The sequence below is a fragment of the Hemiscyllium ocellatum genome, chromosome 28, assembly GCF_020745735.1.
Source record: "Hemiscyllium ocellatum isolate sHemOce1 chromosome 28, sHemOce1.pat.X.cur, whole genome shotgun sequence".
Lineage (NCBI taxonomy): Eukaryota > Metazoa > Chordata > Chondrichthyes > Orectolobiformes > Hemiscylliidae > Hemiscyllium > Hemiscyllium ocellatum.
Window position 1 is genome coordinate 1,630,456 of NC_083428.1, and position 21,400 is coordinate 1,651,855.

Here is a 21,400-nt window from a genome sequence, read left to right on the forward strand (position 1 = left end):
CTTGTGTTTTCAAATAAACCTGTTGGACTATAACCTGGTGACGTGAGACTTCTGACTTTGTCCACTACAGTCCAACACCAGCGCCTCCACATCAGATGGAGAGAGTGAGAGAGAGAACGCGAGACAGAGACATGTGTGACATGACTTGTCATAAAATCATTTTGACTTCCTTTGACTTCCTAAACAGTTTTAAATCTCAATCAATAGGATAGTCACCCACAGAAATGAACTCTGGGGCTGACAACATGCAGGAACTGTCCTGTCTCATCAAAAAATTCACCTGTATTGAACTGCAAATCATCCTGACAGCTAGGTCACTGCATCACAGTGACAGCGTGAGGAGGAAAGGCGTTGGATTTCAAACAAGAGCTGCACATCCGTATGATAAACTTTTTTTTAATCCTTTCACTGGCAGGCAGCGTCTCTGGCCAAGGCAGTGTCTCTGGCCAAGGCAGTGTCTCTGGCCAAGGCAGCATTTATTGCCCATCCCCAATTGCCCAGAGGGCAGTTAAAAGTCAACCACATTGCTGTGGGTCAGGAGTCGTATACAGGCCAGACCAGCTAAGGATGGCATTTTCCTTCCCTCAAGGAAATTAGTGTACTAGATGAGTTTTTCTGACAATCGATTCATGGTCATCATTAGATGCTTAATTCCAGATATTTATTAAATTCAAATTTAACTTTCAGCTATGAAGGGGTTCAAACCTGGATTCCCCGAACATTACCTGGGTCCCTGGATTAACAGTCCACCAATTACACCATTAGGCCATTGCTTCCCATTTAGGTAGGGTTGCCAAATGTCATTTAATGTTCAATTTCTGTTCAGTCCAGAATAATCCTGAAGGGTTGGCAACTGCATCGTTTCTATCTAATCCACTATCATCAATTTCTTGTTGTGTATATTACAGCCAGGTGAGGAGGGGGGATCTGATTCCTACTCTAGTTCAATTCCTCCAAATGTCTAAGTTTGAATCTTTAAAGACGGAAATGATATTGCCAATTCTATTTGTACCAGACTGTGTTCCGTTCAGTATCCGAAATTGGTCAGCCAGGCATCTAATAAATAACAATTAGCTTACTTGTTCACAACAAATAAAACTTACTCAACAGAACATACAAAGATCGTTGACAAATGCTTTAACGAAACATATGTATATAATCTGCATTTGAATATCCAAACTTATCACAAAACAAACATGGGTAACAAACTAATTCTGGTCAAAAACCATACAGCACACAAATTAACAAATATAATTAAGACAGGTACCATGGATTGCTTAGCAACTCTCTAGGTATTAGTGACACTGTGTGTCATCGATCTCATCAGAACTTTTCAAGGGATTCTTATACTTCTCTCTCAAAGATCTAGCTTTGAAATATCATCAAAAGTTCCTGTCACGGACTTAATGACTGTTCAGGTCCCAGTAATTTATTTTCCCGAGACACTCCCCGGGATTCTAGAACCTATATTCCAGCACTTAGCCTCAGGTTTATAGTTTGTCCATGGACAGTTAACTTTACAAAACATCATACATGAATATCAACTAGCCACAAAAAGAATGATGCACTCTCACTAGTATCCTTACATACAGATGAGGAAGGACACTACTTTGACTGGGACAAGCCAAACAGAGACACACATGAGAATTCCTAGAAGCATGGCATTCCAAATGGAACTCTATCAACAACCACATTGACTTGGACACGATTTACCACCTTCTGAGAAAAAGAATAGGAAATGACATCACCAACTGAAAAAAACTCAAAACATATAAATAGAAAGCTGGAATCATCAGCAGTGCTTCGTCCAGAGACTCACTGAAGACGTTACCTAGTATGGTGACAAAATGTCTGAAAATGAACCTTCCAGCTCAGTGAGCAAACCTACATACAGAACTTTACCAAGCTGATACACAGCCTTGGGTTTCTCCAAACTCTAACCTTCCTCAACTGTAACAAGCAAATGGTACTCATGGGCTCTCTTCAACTCCAATCGTTATTGCACTGAACTATTACTGGCTCAAACTTATTTTGAACGCTCCCAATGTATCCAGGATTTCTCCTGACACTTACTGCCTGGAGTCTGCTAAAAATACTTATGCTCTCTGAAGCCAATTCTTTGTTTCATCCTCCTCTTAGTTCTAACTCTGACTATTCAGTGACTCCTGAACTATTCCAAGTGACTGATTAAAAACTTCACAATGAACCCCACTATCACTGGGCAAACTGAACATACCAATCAGTAATGGAACACACCATCCCAAATGGCACAATATTCACAGTTTGCTGACATATATAATAAAAATGGATACATGAGGACAACGGATTTCAACACACGTACCAGAGATCGCTTGGCATCTGGCAGAAACTGGCCAAACTCAGTCAGCAGATCCTCCTGTCCTCTGAACAAGTTGGCAACTTTCGCAAAGACTTCATCCTCGGTCATGCCACAGTAAGACTTTCCCTTGGTATCTTTCACTATCAGCTGCTCCTTCTAACAAGGACAGAAGATACATGGTGACATAAGAATTGGTCACTCCCTGCAAAGAAAACCTTTAAGGTTACAAGAATCATTTCTCACCCTGGAGTGACACATTTCACTCCTTCCTCCATCTACGCTTTCTCACAGTCAAATGAATATTAAAACATTCAGCCTGTGATTCAATATAAAGGTGGTCAATTAGTCATTACAATGCATTTTCCACATTATCATCATATTCCTTTATGTCACTGGTACTTAGAAACCTGTCAATCTCAAACACACCTCTTTTAGCCTCTTTCTTTTTCATTTGTTCTCATGATGGGGTGTTGCTGGCCAAGCAGAAGTTATTGCCCATCCAGCAGGTAAGAATCAATTCACATTGCTGAGAGTCTGAAGTCACATGTAAGCTGGAGGGTAGATTTGTGTCCAAGGGTCAGCGCTGAGGGAGCGTCACACTGTCCTAGGGTCAGGATGGCAGATTTCCTCAGGTTAAGATTTGCCAGATGGGTTAGTACGACAATTAACACTAGTTACAATTCGGCCAGCTCTCTTCTCCAGGTTATCATAGGTGACCATCTTCCATGGGGGGATCAAACCGGCATTCCCAGAACATTAGCCTGGGTTTTGGATTACTACTCCTGTGACATTACTACATCATTACCTTTTAAGTACAAAGCCCTCTAGTTCCCTCTATAAACCTCTCCAATCTTCGCTCTCTCTCTTTTAAAACTGACCTCTTGGAGCAAGTGTTTGGACACTTGTGCTAATGTCACCCGAATGTGGATCAGTGTTTGGATTTGCATTATAATTACCCACAGGAAGTTTTCTTCTCAGCATTTTAAAGCTACTTTAGAAATACAAACTGTTACAGCGATGTAACAATCGTAAACCTGAAACCACTTTCTTTGATCTTTACCTGATAGGTATGCAGAATCTCCAGAAAGGATTTGTAGACCTCAGGACGTTCCAGGTATCTGTTTTTGATTTTATTCACATAACTGATTGCGTTGTCGAACTCCACAGGATGTGGATCGTTGGAGGATGGATCATCATGGTGATCCAAGACCCGTGCAGTCGGTTCCTCCCGGATCACCCGGCGTTCCGCACTCTCGTCCTTGTGGCCCATTAGGGGCGTTTGAGATTGAGCAGGACTGGATCGGCTCACTGGAGTGATGGCAGCGGCGGCGGGACTGGTAGGAGTGGCAGATGTGTGGTCATGGACTGCTTCAGCTAGCAGCTGCCAAAGAGACAGAGAAAGCAGACTCAGTCTGGGCCATTAAATCATCTGACAAACACCAGGAGTATTTACCATTATGGACTGAGGAGGAAAAGTGATGGATGGCTAGTGGCTGAGGGAGCGCCGCACTGTCAGAGGGTCAGTGCTGAGGGAGCGCCGCACTGTCAGAGGGTCAGTGCTGAGGGAGCGCCGCACTGTCAGAGGGTCAGTGCTGAGGGAGCGCCGCACTGTCAGAGGGTCAGTGCTGAGGGAGCGCCGCACTGTCAGAGGGTCAGTGCAGAGGGAGCACCGCACTGTCAGAGGGTCAGTGCTGAGGGAGCGCCGCACTGTCAGAGGGTCAGTGCTGAGGGAGCGCCGCACTGTCAGAGGGTCAGAGCTGAGGGAGCGCCGCACTGTCAGAGGGTCAGTGCAGAGGGAGCGCCGCACTGTCAGAGGGTCAGTGCAGAGGGAGCACCGCATGGTCGGAAGGTCAGTGCGGAGGGAGTGCTGTGTTGTCGGAGGGTCAGGGCTGAGGGAGCGCTGCACTGTTGGAGGGTCAGTCCTGGGGGAGTGCCACGCTGTCGGAGGGTCAGTGCTGAGGGAGCCCCGTGCTGTCAGAGGGTCAGTGCTGAGGGAGTGCCACGCTGTCGGAGGGTCAGTGCTGAGGGAGTGCCACACTGTCGGAGGGTCAGGGCTGAGGGAACGTTGCGCTGTCGGAGGGTCTGTGCTGAGGGAGTGCCACACTGTCAGAGGGTCAGTGCTGAGGGAGTGCCGTGCTATCAGAGGGTCAGTGTTGAGGGAGTGCCACGCTGTCGGAGGGTCAGGGCTGAGGGAGTGCTGCGCTGTCGGAGGGTCAGGGCTGAGGGAGTGCCACACTGTCAGAGGGTCAGTGCTGAGGGAGCGCCGCACTGTCGGAGGGTCAGTGCTGAGGGAGTGCCGTGCTATCAGAGGGTCAGTGTTGAGGGAGTGCCACGCTGTCGGAGGGTCAGGGCTGAGGGAGTGCTGCGCTGTCGGAGGGTCAGGGCTGAGGGAGCGCCGCACTGTCGGAGGGTCAGTGTCGAGGGAGTGCCACGCTGTCGGAGGGTCAGGGCTGAGGGAGTGCCACGCTGTCGGAGGGTCAGGGCTGAGGGAGCGCTGCACTGTCAGAGGGTCAGGGCTGAGGGAGCGCCGCACTGTCGGAGGGTCAGGGCTGAGGGAGTGCCACGCTGTCGGAGGGTCAGGGCTGAGGGAGCGCTGCACTGTCAGAGGGTCAGGGCTGAGGGAGCGCCGCACTGTCGGAGGGTCAGGGCTGAGGGAATGCCTCACTGTCGGAGGGTCAGGGCTGAGGGAGCGCCGCACTGTCGGAGGGTCAGGGCTGAGGGAATGCCTCACTGTCGGAGGGTCAGTGCTGAGGGAGTGCCGCGCTGTCGGAGGGTCAGGGCTGATGAATAATGATTGGTAATCAGGAAACAGCAGAGGGGTTCAATAAATAATTTCCATTCATTTTCATAGTAAAAGACACTCACGACATTCCAAAATTAAAAAATATGCATGGGACAAAAGGAAGATAGTTACTGTATTTATTTTCTGTCACTAGAGAAAAGTGACAGAGAAATTGGGCTAAAGTCTGATAAACCCCCGGACTAATTTGATGCATCCTGAGATATTAACGAAAATTGTTTTCTCCTTCTTCGAGGGAAGGGAATTTGTTGAATTCTTACGTGCAGAGTGCTATAGAGTCTAGATCATTTATGTATATTTAAGGCTGAGACAAACAGAGTTTTAAATCAGTAAGGGAATGAAGGATTATGGAGACAAAGGCTGGAAAGTGGAGGTGAGGATCGCCAGGTCAGCCATGATGCCACTGAATGGCAGAACACTCAATGGGCTGAATGGCCTGCTTCTGCTCCTATATCTTATAATGTGGAACACTCCCCGCAAGCGGAATGAATCAATGATTTCAAAAGGAAATTGGATGGACACTTGAGGGAATTAAACTTACAGGAGCACAGCTGGTATGGAGAGGCGGAATGGGTTCCTTTCTGTGTGATAAATTACTTAATGAATGGCCCTTCCACTGTGATTTTTTTAATAAGGGACAGCATTCAGCTAATTATGCAGGAGGACGTTCATCACACACAAAAAATTAATTCAGTGTGCATACCTGAGTCTCAGCCTGTGTGGGTCCATGCACGCTCACTGCTTTGTTTTTCTGGATCTCTATCCTGTAACCGGGTGGCAGGAAAGCATTGAAGCCCAAAATAAGGTCAGGGTGACCCTGGAACAGGCGTGACACCCTGTCAATCACACCAGGTGTATCGATGCTGCAATCCAGAACGAGAAATACTTAGCCACATGATCAAGGTGGTTCCAAAGTGACTGGTACGACACAGCCCTCCAATGCCAATAACAGCTATTTAAACCATCCATACTCTTATATAACGGCCTTATGTTTTCATGCCAGTCTGTATAGCTCACCAGCACTCAATACCTGATATGCAGCTATTGCCTGCTCCATCATTCAGAGAGAGAGACAGGAAACAGAAAGGGAGCTGTGGCAGTGAGGAGCTCAAACATTAATGAACAGGTGGTCATTCAGCCCCTCAAGCAGCTCACAGCACACTGGAGTTGAACTATAGATCAACCATAATTATCCGCCTTTACTCTGTAAATTTCAATATCCATATCCAATTAGATAGCTGTGTGCTGTGGCTCAGCATTCTTGGCTTTGAATCACAAGGTTACAGAATTAAGTCTCATTCCAGAAATCCAACATATTTGTTGCATGGGGAATGGTATGTAAAAGTAGACATGCATTACTGAACATCTGGTCTACTGTGGAGAGTTTTGGTTGCCTTATTGAAGAAAGGATACAATTCCACAAGCAGTTCAGAGAAGGTTCTCTACAACCGATTCCTGGCCTTAGGGGGTTAACGTTTAATAAGGCCGGGCTGAGAGGAATGATAGGTGGTCTAACTGAAACATACAAGAGGGAACTTGACAGAGTGAGTGTTGAAAAGATATTTCCCCTCATTAAAGAGACTGGAATTGCATAAGGGGAAGAAAAACTGTTTAAAAACATTTAAGACTGAGCTGAGACATTTTCTTCCAGAGGGTTGACAGACATAGAGATGTACAGCATGGAAACAGACCCTTCAGTCCAACTCGTCCACGCCGACCAGATATCCCAACCCAATCTAGTCCCACCTGCCAGCACCTGGCCCATATCCCTCCAAACCCTTCCTCTATTCATATACCCATCCAGATGCCTTTTAAATGTTTTAATTGTACCAGCCTCCACCACTTCTTCCGGCAGCTCATTCCATAGACGCACCACCACCTTCTAAATCTTTTCCCTCTCACCTTAAACCTGTGCCCTCTAGCTGTGGACTCCTCCAACCCAGGGAAAAGACCTTGTCTACTTATCTTATAAGTGCCCCTCATGATTTTATTAAATTCTATAAGATCATCCCTCAGCCTCTGACGATCCAGGGAAAATAGCCCCAGCCTATTCAGCCTCTCCCTGTAGTTCAAACCTTCCAAACCTAGCAGCATCCTTGTAAATCTTTTCTGAGCCATTGCAAATTTCACAACATCTTTCCTACAGCAGGGAGACCAGAATTGCACTCAGTTCCAAAAGTGGCCTAATCAATGTACTGTTCAGCCGCAACAACTCCTGTACTCAATATTCTGACCAATAAAGGCAAGAATACCAAATGCCTTCTTCACTATCCTATCGACTGGTGACTCTATTTTCAAGAAACTGTGAACCTGCACTTCAAGGTCTCTCTGTTGAGTAACAGTCCCCAGGACCTTATGAGCCAGACCTCGGTGATGGGCAACTTGTTGGAGGGAATCCTGAGGTACAGGATGTACATGTATTTGGAAAGGCAAGGACCGATTAGGGATAGTCAACATGGCCTTGTGCGTGGGAAATCATGCCTCACAAACTTGATTTGAGTTTTTTGAAGTAGTAACAAAGAGGATTGAGGAGGGCTGAGCAGTAGATGTGATCAATATGGACTTTGGTAAGGCATTCAACAAAGTTCCCTATGGGAGGCTGATTAGCAAGATTAGATCTCACGGAATACAGGGAGAACTAGCCACTTGGATACAGAACTGGCTCAAAGGTAGAAGACAGAGGGTGGTGGTAGAGGGTTGTTTTTCAGACTGGAGGCCTGTGACCAGTGGAGTGCCACAAGGATCGGTGCTGGGCCCTCTACTTTTTGTCACTTACATAAATGATTTGGATGCGAGCTTAAGAGGTACAGTTAGTAAGTTTGCAATTGGAGGTGTAGTGGACAGCGAAGAGGGTTACCTCAGATTACAACAGGATCTGAACCAGACGGGCCAATGGGCTGAGAAGTGGCAGATAGAGTTTAATTCAGATAAATGTGAGGTGCTGCATTTTGGGAAAGCAAATCTTAGCAGGACTTATACACTTAATGGTAAGGTCCTAGGGAGTGTTGCTGAACAAAGAGACCTTGGAGTGCAGGTTCCTAGCTCCTTGAAAGTGGAGTCGCAGGTAGATAGGATCATGAAGGGGGCATTCCTTTATTGGTCAGAGTATCGAGTACAGGAGTTGGGCTGTACATGTTGCGGCTGTACATTGGTTAGGCCATTTTTGGAATAGTGCGTGCAATTCTGGTCTCCTTCCTATTGGAAAGATGTTGTGAAACTTTATACGTTTCAGAAAAGATTTATAAGGATGTTGCCAGGGTTGGAGGATCTGAGCTACAGGGAGAGGCTGAACAGGCTGGGGCTGTTTTCCCTGGAACATCGGAGGCTGAGGGGTGACCTTATAGAGATTTACAAAATCAAGAGGGGCATGGAGAGGGTAAATAGACAAAGTCTTTTCCCTGGGGTCGGGGAGTCCAGAACTAGAGGGCATAAGCTTACGGAGAGAGGGGAAAAATATAAAAGAGACCTAAGGGGCAACTTTTTCACACAGAGGGTGGTACGTGTATGGAATGAGCTGCCAGAGCAAGTGGTGGAGGCTGGTACAATTGCGACATTTAAGAGGCATTTGGATGGGTATATGAATAGGAAGGGTTTGGAGGGATATGGGTTGGGTGCTGGCAGGTGGGACTAGATTGGGTTGGGATATCTGGTCGGCATGGACAGGTTGGACCGAAGGGTCTGTTTCCATGCTATACATCTCTATGACTCTATTAAGTGTACTCGTCCTGCCTTGATTTCCTTTCAAAAATGCAGCACCTCATTTATCTAAATTAAACTCAATCTGCCACTCCTCGGCCCACTGGCCCATCTGATGAAGGTTAGTCTGAGGTAAACTTATTTGCTGTTCACTACACCTCCAATTTTGGTGTCATCTGCAAATTTACAAACTATACCTCCTATGTTCACATCCAAATCATTTATATAAATGACGAAAAGCAGTGGATCCAGCACTGACCCTTGTGGCACTCCACTGGTCAGAGGCCTCCAGTCTGAAAAGCAACCCTCCACCACTACCACCCTATCTTCTACCTTCGAGCCAGTTCTGTATCCAAATGGCAAGTTTAAATTTCTTATTGTGTGGAAACAGGTCCTTCTGCCCAATGAACCCACACCAACCCTCCAAAGAGTAACTCACCAGACTCATTTCCCCCGACTAATACACCTAACACTATGGGCAATTTAGCATGGCCAATTCACCTAACCTGCACATCTTTGGACTATGGGAGGAAACCAGAGCACCCGTAGGAAACCCATGCAGACATGGGGAGAATGTGCAAACTCCACACAGACTCACCCAAGGCTGGAATCGAACCTGGGTCCCTAGCGCTGTGAGGCAACAGTGCTAACCACTGAGCCGGCCCTGTATTCCAAGTGATCCAACCTAGGATGAGGAAACATGTCAAACATCTTAATGAAGTGCACAAAAAGCACGCCCAATGCTCTGCTCTTATCAATCCTCTTTGTTACTCCTTCAATAAACTCAATTATGTTAATGTGATATGATTTCCCTCGCACAAAGCTATGTTGGACTATCCCTAATTGGTCCTTGCCTTTCCATATGTAAATCTTGTCTTTCAGGATTATCTTCAACAACCTGCCCACCTCAATGTCAGGCTCGCCAATCTATAGTTCCCTAGCTTGTCCTTACCACCTTTCTTAAACAGTGCCACCATGTTCGCCAACCTCCAGGCTTCTGGCGCTTCACCCATGGGTATCGATGATACAAACGTCTCAGCAAGGGGCCCAGGTAATCACTTCCCTAGCTTCCCACCAGGTTCCAGGGTATACCTGATCAGGTCCTGGGGATTTAGTCACCGTTATGCATTTTAAGACATCCAGCATGTCCTCCTCTGTAAGTTGAACATTTTTCAAAATGTTGCTACTTATTTCTCCATTTTCTCTATCTTCCATATCCTTCTCCACTGATGCAAAATACTTGTTAAGCATGTCCCCCCCCCCTTGTGGTCTTGCTGATCTTTAAGGGGCACTATTCTCTCCCTTGTTACTCTTTTGTCCTTAATGTATTTGTAGAAGCCCTTTGGGCTCTTCTTAGCTCTATTTGCCAAAGTTCTCTGATATTCTGTTTCTGCCCTCCTGATTTCCCTCTGAAGTATACTCCTACTCGATCTCTGCTGTCGGTACCTGACATATGCTTCGTTCTTTTTGACCAAAGTCTCAATTCCTCTAGTCTTCTCCAGCATTCCCGACACCTACCAGTCTTGCCCTTCACCCTAACAGAAACATACTGTCTCTGGACTCTTGTTATCTCAGTCTTGAAAACCTCCCATTTTCTAGCCGTCCGTTTATCCACAAACATCTGCCCCCAATCAACTTTTCAAAGTTCTTGCCTAATACTGAGAAAATTGAGCTTCCTCCAATTTAAACTTTTAAATCTGGTCTATCCTTTTTCATCACTAGTTTAAAACTAATAAGAATTATGGTTACTGGCTCCAAAATGCTCCTCACTGACACCTCAGTCACCTGCCCTGCCTTATTTCCCAAGAGTAGGTCAAGGTTTGCACCTTCTCTGGGAGGTACACACACATACTGAGCCAAAAGATTTTCTTGTACACACTTAACAAACTTCTCTCCACCCAAGCCTTTAACACTATGGCAGTTCCAGTCTATGTTTGGAAAGTTAAAATCCCCTACCATAACCACCTTATCATTCTTACACATAACTGAAATTTCCTGACAAATTTGTTTCAAAATTTCTTGATTGTTGGGGGTGGGGGGAGTAGGGGGGAAGAGAGAGAGAGAGAGAGAGAGAGAGAGAGAGAGAGAGAGACACACACACAGAGACAGTGAGAGAGAGCGAGAGACAACATAAAACTTAAGATGCTGGAACCCAAATGGACAAGCAGGAGGCTGGAAGGATACAGCAAGCCAGGCAACATCAGGAGGTGGAAACATCGACATTTCAGGTGTAACCTTTCTTCAGGACTGGAGCAACAGATAAAGGGGGAGGGAGGTTGAAACAAGTTGGGGTGGGGACTAGACAGGGTGGGAGAGACTAGAACTAGAAGTTACAGTTTAAAAGTAAGAGCACTTCACTCAAGGCAGAGCTGAAGAAAATTTTCTTTATCTCAGAGAACCCAGAATCTGTGGAAATCTCTTCCCCAGACAGCAGTGGTGGTGGGTTATTGATTATTTTAAACATTGAATAAAATACATTCTTCCAAATAATGATACTAGGCACAAAATGTTCACTGCTTCACTCTCCACTGATGCTGCCAAGCTTGCTGAGTTCCTCTAGCACTTTGTTTTAAATTGGATTTTTCTTTAAATCGATGTTAAGTAAATTCTTAACTGACAAGGGAGTTAAGGGTATGGGGATCGGCAGGAGAATAGAAACCACAGTCAGAGCAGCCATAACTTTAGCAAAGGGCACAACAAGCTCAGGGCCTCTTGCTTGAGGAGAGAGTGACATCATGGTAATATCACTGCCCCACATAACGTTCTAGCATTATGGGTTCGAATCTCACCATGGCAGACAGTAAAACTTGAATTCAATAAAATCTATGATTAGAGAAAACTGGTCTAATGTGATCATTGAAATAACTTCACAGAAGCCAGTATCATCACCAAGTCAGCCTTTATTTACATGTGAACAACACTTGACTTCAGTACTGTCTCATTCAGAATCGGGGACCAGAGTATCAGTTCCTCTGACATTCCCCTTTTTATCAGGGCTCCCTGATTGCACTAAGTTACCAGCCCCAATCAGGGAACTCATATTCTATCACCTCATTACAATCACTCTCGCCATGCTGATTGCCGATTGCTGTAAAAACATAACTGGTTTACTAATGCCCTTTAGGGAAGGAAATTTGTCATCCTTACCTATTCGGGCAGACAGGTGACTCAAGTTCTTCTGAAATGGCCGAGAAAGTCACTTACTTCAAGGGTACTTAAAAATGGCAATAAATATTGCTCTTGTCAAATTTGCCACATCTCATATAAGAATGAAAAACAACATACTCAGGGGTATATATATAAAAAAACAGGCTGACAGTGAAGAACTGAGGATGTGCAACATGGGTTTATGGTGAGGTGTTTAATGAGATCTCATCTGTGTTGAAGATCCCAGGAAATTCATTGAAAGAACAGCGAGACAGTTCGCCTCAGTACCCTGGTCAACACCTAGCTCTCAGTAAACATCCCAGATAAGAGATTATTTGGTCAGTAACATATAGCTGTTTGGTGCATCTTACTACATGTGTTTCCTATTTCACAATAACAGTTACATTTCAAAGACACTTAATTGGCTGTAGAGTGTATTGAGATTAAATCAGTAAATGTTGGAGAAACTCAGCAAGTCCAGCAGCATCTCTAGAAAGAAAATCGGAGTTATTTCAGTTTTGACAAAGGGTTAGTGGACTCAATAACTTAACTTTGATTTTTCCTTTACAGCTGCTGCCAGGCCTTGAATTTCTCCAGTAATTTCTGTTTTTATTTCAGATTTCCAGCACTCATAGTTCTTTGTTTTACTTGAGTGCTTTGAAATGTCTGATCATTTAATCTGACAATATAAATGCACATTTTTATTTATTCCAAACTCCATGGACTGTCAGTTCCTGCAACCTTTAAGGGACAGGACAGTCTGCCAAAACGCCAAAGGCATCTTGTTGCAGCCTCCGAGTGTGGGATAGACATCCCCAGGCTGCTGTTGGTTTGACGGGAGGGTGCACACAGCCTATTCACATACCTTTGTGATTTAAATTCCTTCATGATGTCAAGGAACTCATTGTAAACAGCTGGGTTGTTTCCGAATTGCATCTTAACCTGGTCCAGGTACGACAAGGCATCTTCCACCTGAAAAGCACACTAATAACGCATGAGGTTGTATTAACAGGACTATTCAATACAAAACAAAAAAAAATCATATTTTTGTACAAAACTCTTAGAACATATTTAGAAGCATTTAACTGTCCAATGTTGGCTGCTATTAAGGCTTAAACCCTGGTACCTGGCTCTGGTTTCTGCAACAGGAAATAAATTTCAGGACTGTTTCATCAAGGTGCATAAAATAGTTAAAAGGACCAGACTGTGTTTCACCTAACAGATTATTTCAGTCTGGGGAGAGAGCAGGAATCACATGCAGAAACTAGGTGAAGACAGAACAAGGTTATTACTTAATTAGTTCTTCAGGGACCAACGAACAATTTGTCAGCTCTTGTAGTGACTGCTGATCTGCATATGGGCAAATGTGAGCAGTGGCAATCATTGCATCTTATATTCAAGAGTGGTAAAGTATACTTAAACAGTCTGTAAAATTACAGTCAGTGATTGATCGCCTGAACAAATTCCAATCATTCAAAGGGCTTATTGAAGAATTGTCCAGATTTTTAATTTGGTTCCTTTGTTTTTCTCAGGGCATGGCTATTTATTGGTCAAACAGTGTCAAATGAACATGCTTCAGGCATTACAGAAGAGGGGCTGGGGCAAGCACAATGAACTGGATTGTCTTTTCTGCCAGGCATACTTTATCAACACTAAACAAACCAAAAGTATCATAATCACACACACAGCATGCACACAGTCGAACAAAGATTTCAGTCCAAGCATTTTCCTTCAATATATTCGGTAATTTTCAATGCAACATTTCCATGCCCCTTTGGGACTGAGTGCAGGAAGTGTCACCTTTACCTCAGGGAGTTGAAATTAAACATTAATTACTGTTTTTAAACAGTATTATGATTGCAAATCCCCTTTCAGCCAGCAACACACTTAATACCTCCCATCATTGCTGATAATGGTTGTTACACCACCAGTTAGATTCACCGCATCACCTTGAATCCACAGGGAGATTTCTCCAAACTGGCATTTACAAAGTATTGTAACAATACAAACCCAAGCTACTCGTTCAGTGTTTATTCCGAGTGCAGGAGACAGCGATAAGAATGACCTCCTCTTCAGCACTCATCCGACTGTGCACACTTCAGGTCTCCCTGTAGGATGCAAGTTCGCTGAAACCACAGCTTCTTATCCTGGGATAACACAGTCGAAGATTTTGGTCGAATTTAACATTAAACTGAGAGGAATGTTGTTAATCCTGAAAATTCGGAATATTGAGTTCCTTTGCCTACGTTCACCGGGGAGGACTTGCTGAAGACCTCTCTAAAACCAGAACAGCAGCCCCTGGTAAATGTATTTCAGGGATATGGTGGGAAATAGACACTGGCAGAGTGCCTGTCAGTACATTCCTTTCATCTGACAGTCAGTCTTACCTTGAGCCTCTGGAACTGCTGTTGTTGGGCCTGCTTCTGCACTGCAAAACTCTGAGCCTGAACCTGATGGTTCATCTGCTGAAGATGGGCCTGAATCTTGGCCATGGCCACTCCTCCACGCTGGGGTATTTGGGATGGTGGAGGTTCCAGGTCGGAGCCTTGTGTCACCCCAGGCATCTATTGGAGAAAGACAGAAAAAGGGCGTTCCACTAAAGGGCAGGGAGGAAGAGAGAAGCATGTAAGGGAATCAAGAGAGAAGGGAAGACAAAGGCAGGTACTTTTCTTAGGTAGAACATAAAGCTCGGCATGAAAGGAGTCAACATTACAACAAGAGACTGGAACCTTTGTTGTGCTGGTGAGCTGTAGCGCCTCATTCCAATTAGATTCTCATCCCAAATGGCTGCTTAAATGCAGCACAAGCAGCCCAGATTCTGCATCAACCATAGGGTTAGTTTTCTGTGCTCAGTGAGCACACTCTCCTGACTCCCACAATATCACCATATCAAACTGACAGAGCCTGACCCCACAACTATAGCACCCAAGTGAGAGACATGTAGTTATGAGGGCTAGGCAGCAAATGGATTTGACGTTACCATCAGAGCAACCACCAGTTTATTACATGAAGGAGTAGGCACAAGAGCCTGAAATATCATACTCAAATATGCAAAATTGGCACTGTACCCCAGTGTCACACAACGACAGACTTGTCCCCACCGGTACTGTACCCCAGTGTTACACAGCGACAGACCTGTCCCCACCAGTACTGTACACCAGTGTTATACAGTGACAGACCTGTCCCCACCAGTACTGTACCCCAGCGTTATACAGTGACAGACCTGTCCCCACCAGTACTGTACCCCAGTGTTACACAGCAATAGACCTGTCCCCACCAGTACTGTACCCCAGTGTTATACAGGGACAGACCTGTCCCCACCAGTACTGTACCCATGTTATACAGTGACAGACCTGTCCCCAGCATACTGTACCCCAGTGTTATACAGGGACAGACCTGTCCCCACCAGTACTGTACCCCAGTGTTATACAGTGACAGACCTGTCCCCAGCAGTACTGTACCCCAGTGTTATACAGGGACAGGCCTGTCCCCACTAGTACTGTACCCCAGTGTTACACAGCGACAGACCTGTCCCCACCAGTACTGTACACCAGTGTTATACAGTAACAGACCTGTCCCCACCAGTACTGTACCCCAGCGTTATACAGTGACAGGCCTGTCCCCACCAGTACTGTACCCGTGTTATACAGTGACAGACCTGTCCCCACCAGTACTGTACCCCAGTGTTACACAGCAATAGACCTGTCCCCACCAGTACTGTACCCCAGTGTTATACAGCGACAGACCTGCCCCCACCAGTACTGTACCCCAGTGTTATACTGTGACAGACCTGTCCCCACTAGTACTGTACCCCAGCGTTATACAGTGACAGACCTGTCCCCACCAGTACTGTACCCCAGTGTTATACAGTGACAGACCTGTCCCCACCAGTACTGTACACCAGTGTTATATAGCAACAGACCTGCCCCCACCAGTACTGTACCCCAGTGTTATACTGTGACAGACCTGTCCCCACCAGTACTGTACCCCAGTGTTATACAGTGACAGACCTGTCCCCATCAGTACTGTACCCGTGTTATACAGTGACAGACCTGTCCCCAGCATACTGTACCCCAGTGTTATACAGGGACAGACCTGTCCCCACCGGTACTGTACCCGTGTTATACAGTGACAGACCTGTCCCCAGCATACTGTACCCCAGTGTTATACAGGGACAGACCTGTCCCCACCGGTACTGTACCCCAGTGTTATACAGCGACAGACCTGTCCCCACCGGTACTGTACCCCAGCGTTATACAGCGACAGACCTGCCCCCACCAGTACTGTACCCCAGTGTTATACAGTGACAGACCTGTCCCCACCAGTACTGTACACCAGTGTTATATAGCAACAGACCTGCCCCCACCAGTACTGTACCCCAGTGTTATACAGTGACAGACCTGTCCCCACCAGTACTGTACCCCAGTGTTATACAGTGACAGACCTGTCCCCACCAGTACTGTACCCCAGTGTTATACAGTGACAGACCTGTCCCCACTAGTACTGTACCCCAGCGTTATACAGTGACAGACCTGTCCCCACCAGTACTGTACACCAGTGTTATATAGCAACAGACCTGCCCCCACCAGTACTGTACCCCAGTGTTATACAGTGACAGACCTGTCCCCACCACTGTACCCCAGTGTTATACAGTGACAGACCTGTCCCCATCAGTACTGTACACCAGTGTTATACAGTGACAGACCTGTCCCCACCAGTACTGTACACCAGTGTTATATAGCAACAGACCTGCCCCCACCAGTACTGTACCCCAGTGTTATACAGCGACAGACCTGTCCCCACCAGTACTGTACCCCAGTGTTATATAGCAACAGACCTGCCCCCACCAGTACTGTACCCCAGTGTTATACAGTGACAGACCTGCCCCCACCAGTACTGTACCCCAGTGTTATACAGTGACAGACCTGTCCCCACCAGTACTGTACCCCAGTGTTATAGTGACAGACCTGTCCCCACCAGTACTGTACCCCAGTGTTATACAGTGACAGACCTGTCCCCACCAGTACTGTACACCAGTGTTATATAGCAACAGACCTGTCCCCACCAGTACTGTACCCCAGTGTTATACAGTGACAGACCTGTCCCCACCAGTACTGTACCCCAGTGTTATACAGCGACAGACCTGTCCCCACCAGTCCTGTACCCCAGTGTTATGCAGCAACAGACCTGTCCCCACCAGTACTGTACCCCAGTGTTATACAGCGACAGACCTGTGCCCACCAATAATGTACCCCATTGTTACACAGTAACAGACCCTGTCCTCACCCGTACTCTACCCCAGTGTTATACAATGACAGACCTGTCCCCATCAATACTGTACCCCAGTGTTATACTTGGGAAACAGAAATCCAAGATTATAATCTGTAGATAGGGTACCAAATCGCTCACTGTAAGCTTTAAAAATCAACAAATTGCTGAAAGGTTATTGACCTTTTTTTTACTATAAGTAACCTGACACTCATTGCAAGCACCATTTCTACAAGTGCTCATTCAAACAATAAGTGAAAAGTCGTGTCCAAATGGAGACACAGCCAGCAACAAACTACTGATTGGTCTGTGGAACAGTGACAAGTTACTGATGTCAAAGACCTTCTACCGGTCAACAACTACGTGATTGGCTCTCAGGTTGGTGAGTGGATTGGGACATTGAACAAGATGTGAAAAGCCATCATACCTTCAGAAGCTCAGGAATTTCTCTGCACTCTGTCAAAACCACCATCAGCCTGAGGAAAGCCTGATTATCTTTCCTTCAGCAATTGCTGTAAGCAGTGACATTTAATTAATGTATCAGAGACCTTTCGAAAGTGTGAACCAATCACTCTGTGTCTCTTTTTAAACAAGTGTAAGCAGCGTTCTAGTCAGCACAAGAACCATAATCTATAGATTAGATTCCCTACAATATGGAAACAGGCCCTTCAGCCCAACAAGTCCACACCGACCCTCCGAAAAGTAATCCACCCACAACCATTCCCCTGCCCTATATTTACCTCTGACAAATGCAACTAACACTACAGGCAATTTAGCATAGCTAATTCACCATACCTGCATACCTCCGGAGGAAACCGGAGCACCCAGAGGAAACTTACGCAGACACGCGGAGAATGTGCAAACTCCATACAGGGAGTCGCCCAAGACTGGAATTGAACTCGGGTCCCTGGCGCTGTGAGGCAGCAGTGCTAACCATTGAGCCACTGTGCTGCCCCAAATAATCAGCTTATCCAGTGAACAGGGATCACTGAACTGCTTCCCAGTATCCATAACATCCATGATTCTTACCACGTGCGCGTTAGGACAAGTTTATAGAAGGGTTAGAGTATTAACTAGTAGTGTTACATGTTGACAGTTCATAATTGTTTACCTGTAGTTACAGTCTGTTTATTTGTAATATTTTTTATTCATTCACAGAATGTGCGCATCACTGGCCAGCATTTCTGGCCAACCTTAATTGCCCAGAAGGCATTTGAGAGTCAACCACATTGTTGTGGTCTGGAGTCATATGTTCAACAGCTCAGGTAAGGATGGCAGATCTCCTTCCCTGGAGGACATTAGTGAATCAGATGGGTTTTTCCTCACAATCAACAATGGATTCATGGTCATCAGTAGACCCTTAATTCCAGATTTTTAAATCAATGCAATTCAATTTCACCATCTGCTATGACAGTATTCAAACCTGGATTCCCAGATCATTGCCAGAGTGTCTTGATTAATAGTCTAGCAATAACACTGCGACACCATTGTCCCCCCAATAAAGCAATAACATATAAAGTAGGTAATCCAATCCAAACAAAGTGATCCTTGTTGAGCACAGAAACCTGGTCTATGCTTTCTGCTGACCTCAGTTAGACATGTAAGTTGAATAATTCTGTGTACTTTTCAAAATTTTTAACATTTGTGACAATTGCAGGAATAGCAAGCTAATCAGATGAGGCAGCTTCATAGGGTAGATACTGAGAATTTTTTTTCCTCTTGAGGGTGGCTCAGTGGTTAGCTCCAAAGCCTCTCAGCATCAGGGATCTGGGTTCGATTCCACTGTCGATCAACTGTCAGTGTGGAGTTTGCATGTTCTCTGTGTTTGACTGGGTTTCCTCCAGATGCTCTGTTTTCTTCTCACAGTCCAAAGCTGTGCAGATTACGTGAGTAGCTATGCTAACTGCCCATAGTGTCCAGGGATGTATAGGTTAGATGGATTAACCATGCAAAAATGCAGGGTTACAGGGATAGGGGTGGTTCTGGGAGCGAGTTGGTGTCAACTCGATGGACTGAATGGCCTGCTTCCGCACTGCGAAGAAACTATGAAGGAAATGTGGGGGGCAGAGTTTCAAATTAAGGGATCTTCCAGTCATACATTACTAGGTCATTACTTTTTGCAGTTTTCTAACCCAGAAAGTGTGGGGCCTGGCTCACTCAATGTACTCAAGGTTGGGTTTGATAGATTTTTGATTGATTAGTGTGTCGAGGATTATGTGAAGAGGAGTTGAGACTACATGGGGAGGTGACGGCCTGGTGGTGTTAATCCAGGGAAGCAAGTAGTGTTCTGGGAACCTGTGTTCAAATCCCATTAACACATCATTCACCCGCAACAGAACTCGGAGATCAAACAGGCCACTGTGAAATTTAATAAATGCATAGATCATCAGTGATCTGCATGAAAACCATAAAATTATGTGAAAAATTAACTTCACTTGTCAAACAAGAAATATTTCTGAAACAAAATTCCCAAAAATCATATTTGAAACCAAAGTCCCAGTGTCACATACAAGCAGAGATTCCAGCAGCTTTATCACCAGAGACCAGGTGGACTCAGCTAACATCAAGCACAAAAATAAAATCAGGCAAAACAAATCAAATCAAGTTACAGCAAATTCACTTACACTTGCATATGTGACAACCTTTTACACAATTTGAAGTGAAATTCATCCAGATAAGTCTCCACCAACAAACATTGGCCCCACCCACTGGTCAAAATGGCCAGATCTAAATGTATGCACTTTCTGAGGAACAGATCTTCAAACGCAGCAATTTAGGCGTAGACTTCATTTCAAAATGTATTGCATTTACTGAGAAGCTGAATAATACTGCTTTCTATAAAATCCATTCTCCATGATTTATGGTCAGACTACACACAGATGAATGACTAGATAAATATTAAGCGTGTATATTTTTCAAAGATAGTAATTTTCTGCTGCATGGTTATCACTTTCAAAATATTGCCAACAGCTGCCTTTTAATACAAATAAAAACACATTATGTACTTTTGCATTGTAGTGTTTGTGATGATGCAAACTAGTTTTGTACTGCAATCCTGAGCTGAAAATGTGTTGCTGGAAAAGCGCAGCAGGTCAGGCAGCATCCAAGGAGCAGGAGATTCGATGTTTCGGGCATAAGCCCTTCTTCAGGAAGAAGGGCTTATGCCCGAAACGTCGAATCTCCTGCATTCCTGAAGAAGGGCTTATGCCCGAAACGTCGAATCTCCTGTTCCTTGGATGCTGCCTGACCTGCTGCGCTTTTCCAGCAACACATTTTCAGCTCTGATCTCCAGCATCTGCAGACCTCACTTTCTCCTTGTATTGCAATCCAACAAGTATAACTTTCTCATTATCCCAAAAGGAACTTCAACCCAACAGTTTCTTAAACAAGGTGAATCAAATGAGTAAGAAGGACCCCTAAATGACAAAGTGTTTCAGCCTGCATGGAGAAAATTGCTTACTCCCATATAGTACGGAGATAAATCCACTGTTCAAATAAAACAAAGAAATGCAGATGCTGAAGATCTGAAACAAAAGCAGAAATTGCTGGAGAAACTCCGCAGTTCTGACATCTGTGCAGAGAAAGCAGAGTTAAAATTTCTTCACAACTGAAGGAGGGTCACTGGACTCAACCTGTTTCGCCTCAGATTTGCTGAGTTTCTCCAGCAATTTCAGTTTTTGTCTGTAGTTGAACTGTCAGACATGAGCAATCCAGGACACGATGGGGACACGGAGATCTTATTAGAACAAGAGTCTTAGATGTTAACATTACAGCTGTTTTAACACGGACCACAGAATTAGGAAACCCAAATAACCCGGGGGGGGAGGGGCAGGGGGAGAAAGGGGAGAGGGGGGAGGGGGAGGGGGGGGGGAGGGGGAGAGGGGGGGGGAGGGGGAGGGGAGGGGGAGAGGGGGGAGGGGGAGAGGGGGGATAGAGGGGGGATAGAGGATAGGGGATAGAGAGGGGGGAGGGGGGATAGAGAGGGGGGAGGGGGGATAGAGAGGGGGGAGGGGGGATAGAGAGGGGGGAGGGGGGATAGAGAGGGGGGAGGGGGGATAGAGGGGGGGGAGGGGGGATAGAGGGGGGGAGGGGGGATAGAGAGGGGGGAGGGGGGATAGAGAGGGGGGACGGGGGATAGAGAGGGGGGACGG

The 21,400-nt window shown here is 45.6% G+C and overlaps 1 protein-coding gene across 3 annotated transcripts in view; it reads right to left on the bottom strand.

The window, feature by feature from the left end:
- Positions 1-21,400, bottom strand: part of sin3b (SIN3 transcription regulator family member B) — a 76,265-nt gene that overhangs the window by 54,226 nt on the left and 639 nt on the right. The window contains exons 2-6 of one of the 3 annotated variants that reach the window (XM_060846622.1): positions 14,369-14,577; positions 12,847-12,965; positions 5,842-6,001; positions 3,399-3,719; positions 2,342-2,494 (exon numbers count right to left, since the gene is read on the bottom strand). In XM_060846622.1, coding sequence (XP_060702605.1) covers positions 2,342-2,494; positions 3,399-3,719; positions 5,842-6,001; positions 12,847-12,965; positions 14,369-14,545 — 930 coding nt within the window. In that variant the 5' untranslated portion in view covers positions 14,546-14,577. The remainder of the gene's footprint in view (positions 1-2,341; positions 2,495-3,398; positions 3,720-5,841; positions 6,002-12,846; positions 12,966-14,368; positions 14,578-21,400) is intronic. The other 2 variants (XM_060846623.1, XM_060846621.1) reach the window with 2 other exon arrangements.